General features: G+C 57.3%; 1 protein-coding gene across 2 annotated transcripts in view; it reads right to left on the reverse strand.

Annotated features, from left to right (window-relative positions):
* Positions 1 to 6,892, reverse strand: part of SDK2 (sidekick cell adhesion molecule 2) — a 314,672-nt gene extending 307,780 nt beyond the window's left edge. For both annotated transcript variants that reach the window (XM_015120233.3, XM_015120232.3), the window contains exon 1: positions 5,674 to 6,892. In XM_015120233.3, the coding sequence (XP_014975719.3) occupies positions 5,674 to 5,737 (64 nt within the window). In that variant the 5' untranslated portion in view covers positions 5,738 to 6,892. The remainder of the gene's footprint in view (positions 1 to 5,673) is intronic.
* Between the last annotated feature and the right edge of the window lie 2,738 nt (positions 6,893 to 9,630).

Raw genomic sequence — 9,630 nt, forward strand, 5'->3', positions numbered from 1 at the left:
AACAAACAAGTCAATATATGTCAGCTGGAGCTGAGTGCAATGGAGAAAATGATGCAGAGTGAGGGGGTGGGTGCTCCGAGATGGATAAGAGACATTAGGAGGAAGTCCTGGAGGAAACAAGGGTGAACTTTGTAGACATCTGGGCGGTGTAGGCACCAATGATGGAAAGGCAGGAACTTCAAGTGCCATGTTAGAGGCCTGGTGAGTTCCAGGAACAACAGGCCGTCAGTGTGGGGACAGGAGTGAGTGCAGGGGGACTGAAGAGGTGAGGTGGGACGGGAGGTTCATGTCTAGGGAGCAGAGGGGCAGTGATCAGGACATCTGCCTGGCCTGTGATGGACACATTATAAGAACTTAACATTTACAAAGGGCATTTTCAAAGTGATCTGGACAATCTCATTTGATTATCCAAGACTATAAGGTAGATGCAATCTTTTCTTTTCTAAAAAAAAAAAAATGAGACAGGGTCTCACTCTGTTGTGTAGGCTGGAGTACAGTGGCGTGATCTCAGCTCACTGCAACCTCCGCCTCCCAGTTTCCAGAAATTCTCCTGCCTCAGCCTCCTGAGTAGCTTGGACTACAGGCTCCCACCACCATGACTGGCTAATTTTTGTATTTGTAATAGAGACGGGGTTTCCCCATGTTGGCCAGGCTAGTCTCGAACTCCTGACCTCAAGTGATCTGCCGGCCTCGGCCTCCCAAAGTGCTGAGATTACAGGCATGAGCCACTGCGCCCGGCCAGTAGATACAACTATTTTTAACCTCACTCATTCTACAGATGAGAAAACTGGCTCAGCTCAGCATTGCCCAATGATGGAGGCAGGATTCAAAGAGGCAGAAGCCACACTGGGAGCCATTCACCACGTCTGCAGGAGAAGGGCCTCCCCAGGGCTTCCTGGGCTCAGCAAGAGGCTTTTTGATCCAGACACTGGGCCCAGGGAATCTGAAGGGACAAGCCCTGCTGTCCCCTCTCTCCCTTCCCCCTGGGATGCTGAGCATCCCTGCTCAACGCTGCTCATTGGCTCTGTCTCCTGCCCAGCACATGGACACAGGGGTGGGACACCTAGGGGAGGGGGCACCCAGGCTGTCTCGGCAACCAGCTTGTTTTCCTTTCCATTACAGGCAGTGGGCCGCAGCCGCCAGTTGCTGCTGGCCCATTTGTTGCTATTGGCATCCCAAGGCCCCAAATTATGATGACTAATTCCCACCGCTTTAGGCAGCTCCAGGGCTGTCTGCGGCAACATGCTCCAGGGGGAGCGGGGTAGAAACCCCGCAGGGATCACACCCGACATCAATTCCAACTCAGCCTCCTGCCTCCCAGAGGGGCTGGGAGTCGGGAAGGACAGGGAGGGGGCTCCAGCCAATCAGAGGACCCCTTCAACCACAGCCTGATCCTAGGAAAACCAGCTATAAGGAGACCAATGTCTTCATCAGCATAAAACATAACTAACAACCAGCTTGTGTTGAGCAGTGGTGAGTTCTCCATCTTCAAGGGTATGTAAGCAGAGACCAGATGGCCTTGTGGGCAGAGGACAGTCCTAGATGACTTTTTGTGTGTCTTCAAGTCAAATGCAATGACTCCCATTAGTCCTTTGGATGGACGACAAGCCCATTCTCCCCTCCTTGTTAGCTTACGGCCCGACTGTGTGTCCTGTGGTACAAAGTCAAATGCGGACCAATATGCAAGTTAACACTTCATTTTAAAGTCAGCCATTCAGGCACTGTTTAAACAGAGAATCGCTGTAAAGAATTTGGCCTCCTTCCCAGCCTCCTTTCCCTTGTAGAACAAGGTTCCTGGCCCCTATGCTGGCCTTCCAGTAGAGGACAGGAGGGAGAGGCAGTTGATAAATATTTGCCGAACAAATGCATGAAGCGAGGGCGGAGTGTGTGTGGGGGGGCTCGGGGGTGGGATTTGCCAGGCAGGTGTCAGGCTGCCAGCAGGATGTAGCCTCTGGGTGCCGGTCCTGACTCTGTTCCTCCCAGACGGGCCATTTTCTGCAACCAGTGGAAGCACCAAGCTATATTCCTCATCTAACCACTGCCAGAATGTTCCGGACTCCCCAGCTGAAGCCAAGGGGTGCAAAGGGTGGGGAAAGAGGGGCACAGGAGAGCAGGGACACCCCCATTCCACTCGTGAGTGGGGCTTTTGACAGCTGAGCCCCAGGCAAGCACGACACTCGGCCTCCTGGTAATTAGCAAAAGGCCCTGATCAATAAGTTATTTTTTGCTGTCAGTAATTAATAATTACAGCTTAGCCACACCATGTAATTAAACTTTCATCCCGCTCCCTCGTGTACTGTTGGCTTTTATTGTGATTAGCTCCCAGCACTAAACTTTCTCCCTTTGGAGCCTTTCAGGAGCCTCTAGAGCTGGGGGTTCCAGTCCCCTTTCAGGGTTTTCCCCACTGCCTTGTTCACTCGGCTCAGATTCCCTTCCTTCTGTTCTTCCCCCAGGCATGATTCTCTTGAAAGAAACTTCTGGACCAACTGGCTCGGCTGCTCCTGCCCTCCCCCCAACCTCTCAGGCTGGCCAAGATGACCTCCAGCAGTAATCAAGCTTCCAAGCACATGGGAAATCTCTCGAGGCTCTTGTTAAAAGACTTCCAGGCTCACCCAGACCTTTCCAATCAGTGTCTGGGAGTAGAGCCCACGAATCTGCTTTGCTATGACTCCCTAGGAGCTAAGTGCTTGAGGGCCACTCTTTGAGACACAGTGATGTGGCCATGGAAGGAATTTAAAGAAACCTCCTGGGTAAGGAAAAATAATTCAAGGTCGTATTGGTGCGTGGCAGGATGCCATTCTTCATGGACTCCTAGCTTAGTGTTAAAACCATCATAACAACAATAATAATTGCCATGTATTAAGTACCTTGTATGTACCAGGCACCAGCTGGGGCCCTGTCCCTGGAATACCTTGAATTCTCCTAGCAATTCTATAAGGCAAGAGCTATTATTGCCAGTGTACAGATGAGGAAACTGAGGCTCTTAGTGGCTAAGAGCCTTGCAGAAGGCCTGTCTGCAGCGAAGTGGCAAAGCCAGATCATGAGAGCCCGTTCTTTCTGCTGCTCTTTCTACAACCTCACTGCACTTTGCTTGGGAAATGAGTTTGAATCATGTGACCCATTGGGCATAGGGACAATGGTCAAATGTTAGCTTTCAGTATACCCAGGTGATGTCGTTCAGGTCCAGCACCTAAAAAAAAACAACCAAGCTCAGATGAAATCTGGTGACAGTGGTCGATGTGAAGTTTGTCTCAAGGGAGGAACAATTGTTTGGTCCCTTGTTCTGTGCCATGCCTGGAGAATCAGGCTTGTGGGCTCAGAAATGACAGTGCTAGTGGCTTCAGCTACCCCCGAAGGATTAATGTCATGGTCTGAGACTGAAAGAAACTCACTCTCTAGCCCCAAAGCAAATAAGAAAGGACCCCATGCCCTAATCCCACCCCCTCCAACACCCAAACCCAGCACTGCCAAGCCTAGGACTGCGTTCCCACAATCCTCTGCAAGGCTTGTCACGGGGGACACACATGGCAGGAGGGGGTTCGATGCTGGAAGACACTCTGGGAACCAGAGAACACGAGCGGAGCAGCAGGAGACCTGGGCAGCCTGACACACAAAAAGCAGCAAACAAGAAAAGCAGACAGAAAGTGAATCAATCACAGAGACTTTCTCTGCTTCTGACAGGGGAGCCCCTCCCGCAGGAGGCGCAGGGACACGGGCCACCTGGCCTTAACTTTAGCAGGAGGGGTGGGATCTCAGCCTCAAGTGGATGGCACAGGTGTGGAGATGCAGCAGGAAAGGACACATGAAGACCCCAAAGCAAGGGCCATCAGGTGCCTTGGGGACTCCATAAGGGCCTGGTCCTAGATGAGACACGAATTGGCGAGCCACCTGCCCAGGGAAATCATACCATTGTTGAAAAGTCTACAGAGCAATGAAGTTAGAAGGGTCCAGACAGATGCTGGCATCCCCTCCCTCCACGCCGCTCAGGCTTTTGGCTAGTAACACTGGTTATTGCAGAGCACAACTGTGAGGCTGCTCCAGGATGAAGGACAAGCCATTCCTATTTTGCCAGCATCAGGGTCCTTCTGGGACCCAGCAAAGAGGGGGCCCAGACAAGAAGCCTCCATGCAGCCGGTCCTGGCTTGAAGGAGAGGGGCTCAGAACTCACCTGGTTCCACACCTGCCTCTGCCCCCAGATCACAGAGTGGCCTTGAGCAAGTCACTTAATGCCATTTGGCCTCAGTTTCCCTATCTGTTAAACGGCTACTAAAATAAGGTGACCTCTGAGGTCCTCGCTTGTTCAAAGATTTTATGATCATAAAAATAATAACTTTTATTACCCTACATTTATAGAGCACATTACAAAATTTCTAAGTGCTTTTACGTAAATTACCTCGTAAAATCCTCCCCTCAGCCCTGTGAGTGAGAACTGATTATTTTCATCTCTTTGATCTTGGTTCTCTGGATTGCCTGATGCTGGGCGCACGGGGTCCCTTCTTCCCAGAAGGTTTGGAGATCCAAGAGGCGGCGTGGGGAGTGGGTTGCAGGCCCCACAGTCTGGCCCCCTAGGGTGGGTCTGGCCCCCTCCTGAACCTGCGAGAGTGAAGGCCTAGCCCTGCGAGTCCTAGAGCTCAGTCCAGGCTTTGTCTCCCTCCGCCCCCAGCAGGCGCCGCTCGGACACCGCTGACACCACTGTCTGGATCGGCGAACCCCAGAGGCGAGGAACCGCCGGTGCAGCCGCCCTTCACCGCGGGGACCTGCCCGAGGACCAGGGGGACGTCTGGGCATCCACCCTTAGGAAGCGGGCAGCGCAGATCACACCTCGGATCCTTCGTAGCACTCCCAACCCCAAAGCCACTAGCCCTTCTCCACCGCGAGGCTGCTCCCGGCAGCCACAGGTCACAGCAGCGAGTGGCTGCACAGACGATCGAGCGAACAGCGGAGGCTGAAGGCAGGGGCGGGGATGCGGGGTGCGGGTGGACGGGTGGGAGGGGAGGCCTCAGACCCTCCCTGTGCACCACCCCACGGTGAGTCCGCGGCTGCACCCGCGACCTCGGCTCCAGGCTGGCGCAGCGAAGCACTCCCAGCCCCAGCGGCCGGCCGGGCAGCCGGGGCGGGCTCCCGTACGTGGCCAAGCTGGGCAATTGCTCTTTCGGGGCGAGCAATCCGGCACCCAGCGCCCGATCGCACTCCTTCCCAGCGCCCGCCCACGCCACTCCCTCGCCCCGGGGAGGCCATCGCCTGCCCGGCAGGGGCCCTGCCCTTCCCCGCAGACACCGAGCAGGCCACCAGGAGCTCGGTCTGGGAAGCTCAGTGTAGCCGAGCCTGGAGCCCGGCACGGAATGTCGCTCCCCTCCCAAGCTGGCGCAGGGCAGCCACAGCAGACGGGGGGAGGGGAGCGCCCCTCCCACCTCACCTTGGGCTCTTCTCTGCTTCCCCAGGTCTTCCCCACCTTCCCCCACTCGGAAGCCACAAGTCTCGGAGAGACTGCCCCACCCCCAAAAGAGCCCCCAAAACTCGGGAGATGGGGTGTCTTGAAACTCCCTGGAGAGGCGCTACCACGGCTAAGCCGGGTGTCCTGGAGGCCACCGTGAGGCCGGCGAGCTCCCGCCGCCCCTCCCCCGCCCACTCTCCCAGCCCCCTCCCCGTCCCCACGTGGGGGTCCCTCCTTACCTTGGGCTCTGGCCGCGCGGATCTGATGCAGAGTCAGCAGCGTCCAGATCAAAAACCCCCACATGGTGACCAGCCTGGAGGGGGGTCCTCGGGGTCTCCCTTCCCTCCGCCCTGTTTTATAATCCTGGTGGGGTCCGGTACCCCGTGACTTCGTCCCGGGAGACAGTCAGTCTACGCGGCTCTGTGCCCCCGGCGTAATATGCCCGAGAGGGGCAGCGCTGGCCACCCCAACCCTTCCTCCTCTTCTGTACTAGTCCGAGTCCGGCAGCGCGCCCGGAAGGCGAGGGGCGAGCAGGGAGAAAGAGGCCAAGCCGCCCTCTCGGACTAGGGCGCCTCTCTGCCTTAGCACCTCAACTCCGACTTCTCCCAAGCAGGGCGGCCTCTGCGATCCGGCCGGATCGCCGGCTGAGCTCAGGAATAAATGGACAACTTCAGGAAACTTCCTCCGGTGGCCACGTTGCCCGCCCCCCGCCCCCTCCCCGCCCCCTGGTTGGGTTCTCCCGGCCGACACAGTCACCGCCGTTCCAGGCGCCTGGCCCCCAGGACCCGGCCAGAGCCCAGCGCAGCGGCAGACGCGGGTGCGGGGGTTCTTTTAGGGGCGCCGGTTTCGGGGGGCGCGGTGAGCATAGCGGTCCGAATCTCCCTGGAGCTGAAGTTTTCTTCTCTCTAACTTTGCAGGCAGCATCTGGCGGGGCCGAGCCACCCCCCTCTGGGCTCCACCGCCCTCGCGCCGAATCCGGAGACTCCGGGTCTCCTCCGGGGGCGTCGGGGCCGGGCGCGCCCTCGGCTCAGCGCCCAGCCGGCTAGCAAACTTTGCGGGTCCCGGAGCCGGGCGCGCAGCCCTGAGCGCTCATGTCCGCGCCAGCCGCGGGGCGCCGGGGGCGGGTGCTGGGCTCCGCGACGCGGGCTGTCGCCGGCTCCCGGGCGCGGAGCCTCCTGCTGGCCCCAGGATGGAGACCGGCGGCTCTGCCCTCCGCCGCGCCCCGGCCGGAGCTCTCGGGGAGACGCACCGAGAGCCCGGCGGGCAGCCCCGGCTCCGGGGACGCGGCGCCCCCTCGGACGCCCGGCGATAGCCGACCTCCCGGGCCGGAGGAGCAGCGGCCGCGCCAGCGCCTCGGCCGCCGCTGCCGCTCGCCGAGCCCGCCGCCCTCCGCTTCCCGGGCTCGGCGTCCAGAGAGCCGCTCCTGCCTGCGCCGAGCGGGAGCTGCGGGGGCAGCGTGAGCCGGGGACGAGCGCGGCGGAGGCGGAGACGCGGAGAGGGGGGCCGAGCGCTACCCCGTGGCCGCGACTGGAGAGCAGCCTGCGCGCCGGGAGGGGCGGCGGCGGCGGCGGCGGCCCCGAGCCAGGCCCGGGAGCGAGCCCCGCAGAAATATAATCCAACTGCGCGGCCGCGGGCGCCCAGCGGCTCTGGGACCCGCCGGGGGGCAGCAGTGCCAACCTCCTGCCTTGCCGGGAGAGATGCGCGCGAGCCCCTCCGCTCTCTGCCCAGCCTTTCCTTCCGGCCTCGCTCGCACCCCTCTCTCAAAGGCCTCACAGGACTCCCAGAGTCTCCTATAGCCAGGAGCCCCCAGCCCGCTTCCGGACATGGAGTGATTGGTTGGGGGGCGGCGGTTGATTCCAGTTTCTCCTTCCCAAGTCAGGCTCTCCAAGGTCTGGAAATGCTCAGGGCGGAGAGGGAGACGTCGGGAGGCCTGGGACCTGCAGAAGCCTGAGAAAGTGAAGTTGGTGCCAAGGAGCGTTGTTTCTTCTTTTTCCCTTCGGAGCCCGGCTTGTAAAGAGTAGAAGAACGGGACATTGGTGGAGGAATTCAAACAAGAGAGCCCGGAGGCGTCCTCTGCTGTGGCCCAGAGCTAGCGCGTACTCCAAGAAGCTCAGTTGGGGCTCACCGGCTTCCGTTAAAATTTCCTGGGCGCTAGGAAAATTTAAGGTGCCTTCGCCTTGGTGGAGTCCTTTCCCTGCTAACAAAATTATTAAAAATAATATTTTGCAACTGCGTTGGCATAAAGAAAAGTATATTAATATTGTATATTAAAACATGTTCTTCAACCTAAAGCTTTACTTATTTTTTCTGATTTTAAAAGAAATGAAAACATTTTCATGGGCCCCCAAAAGGCTATGGTCCCTGGCACTGGGCCTGCGGTGCTTAACGGAGAGGTCGACCCTGCGTGTCTGATCTTACAGGAAATAGCTAGTGAGACACTCCACCTTTTGCCACGGTGCTTCTCTGTACTCTCTCTCTGTGGTCCTGCTTAGTCTGGCCCTCCACCGCTGCCTAGCCTTTCTGCTCATTGACGTCTAGGACTGTCACTCACTGATTGCCAACTCTTTCCCGGGCTCACTCCCACCCCAAGGACACCTCTTCTGATTGCTGTGGAATAGGCATAGCCACCGCAAATACACTGTTACTTATACTCCTTTCACCTGCTTTGGAAGAAGAACCATGAGCATTTATTAAAAATGTCTGAGAAACTAGCTTGCCTTCCCTACAGCCTTTCAATCACCTAATTCAAACAACATTTCCCCCTGGCAACCTGCTCCATCCCCAGCTGAAGCCCCTCTGGCTGACTGATTTGTAAATGGGAGGGCTTCGGGGGCAGGCAGCCTAGATGTGACCAGCTCTCCTTCCCCTTGGTGGCCATGCCACTCCCACCTGCTTAATGATGCCCAGATGTGACAGTACACAGCCCCTACATGCTCTGAATGTCCCCAGCTGCGAGCTCAGGCTCTTCCCAGTCTGTCAGGAAGAGCTCTGGTCTTTAGGGTGCTGTTACACCGTTCGCTCACAGAGGGGGCCTGAGAGCCGTATTTGCGGGGAACCTCTCCTTCTCTCTCTTAGGCCAGATAGCAGAAAGGGCCGCATCTCTGTTTACATCACAGAGGGTAGGAGTTTGTGTGGACACAAAAGTCTGAAACCTGGGTGGATTCCACCCTGATCATGCCCAATTTCCAGAAGGCCAGCAGCCAGGAATGTGAGCTCCACGTGCCTAGGGCCTCGAACAGCATCCTTCCCTTATTAAGAGGAGACCTCTTGCACAACCTTTTGGAGCCCTACAAACCTTCTGCTGAGAGTTTAATCCCTAACACGTGGGACGGGGGCCCGCCAAAGACTGGCGTGAGGAAGATTTCCTTTTCTTTGTTGGAAGTCTCCAGGCATGCCTGCGAGTCAGAGAGGAAAGGAGGCCACTCCACCTGCAACTCCTACAGCAAATTTCTGTCTCCATCCGTCTAGGATGAAGAAGAAGATTTGAGCTCGTTTTGGCCTCAACCCATACACATACACACACAGGAAGGAACTCTCTGATTTCGCTTCTTGCCAGAGTTTTGCTGGCCCAGGAGAAGGCTGAGCTGGGAGTCTGCCACTTTGAGAGGGGCTCGTTACTGGGAAAGTCACTTGCAGACACCATGAGCTCATTCTTGCCACCAGCGGTATAATTAGAGGTTGCATTGGTGCAGTTACAGTGGGCGCCACGTCAGGAGGGCTGCGAGGATTTCCCAGGCTCTACGCTGTTTCCTTGCTGCAAGCCTGCCCCTTCCCGTTGGGGCCCACGCAGACAGCTCACCCGGAACACTCGGGATGGAACCTGGGTCTTCCTCATCTATATCCCATTTCCCTCATCCCCAGGGTCCGCACCTTGTTGAAGACCCTCCTCTCCATACCTTTGGCTCTGTAAGTTTGAGGGGAGGGGGCGGAAGCAGAGAGCATCACAACACATTTCCAAAAAGAAGGAAAAGCCCAGATCGTTCTGCTCTGTCCCCTTCTCCCTTCCAAGTGGATGTGATTTTCAAATGTTACCCTTCTAGGAAAACACTCACTGAACCCCATATAGGGCCCTTTTCCTAGCCTTTCATCCCACACATAGTCAACGAAAGGGCATCCCTGCAGAATCCTGTGAGGGAGGCTTCGGAGTGGGAGGAGCATTACCCCCATGTCCCAGCCAAGGAGCACGAAGGCGAAAC

This window comes from Macaca mulatta, chromosome 16 (genome assembly GCF_049350105.2).
Source record: "Macaca mulatta isolate MMU2019108-1 chromosome 16, T2T-MMU8v2.0, whole genome shotgun sequence".
NCBI lineage: Eukaryota > Metazoa > Chordata > Mammalia > Primates > Cercopithecidae > Macaca > Macaca mulatta.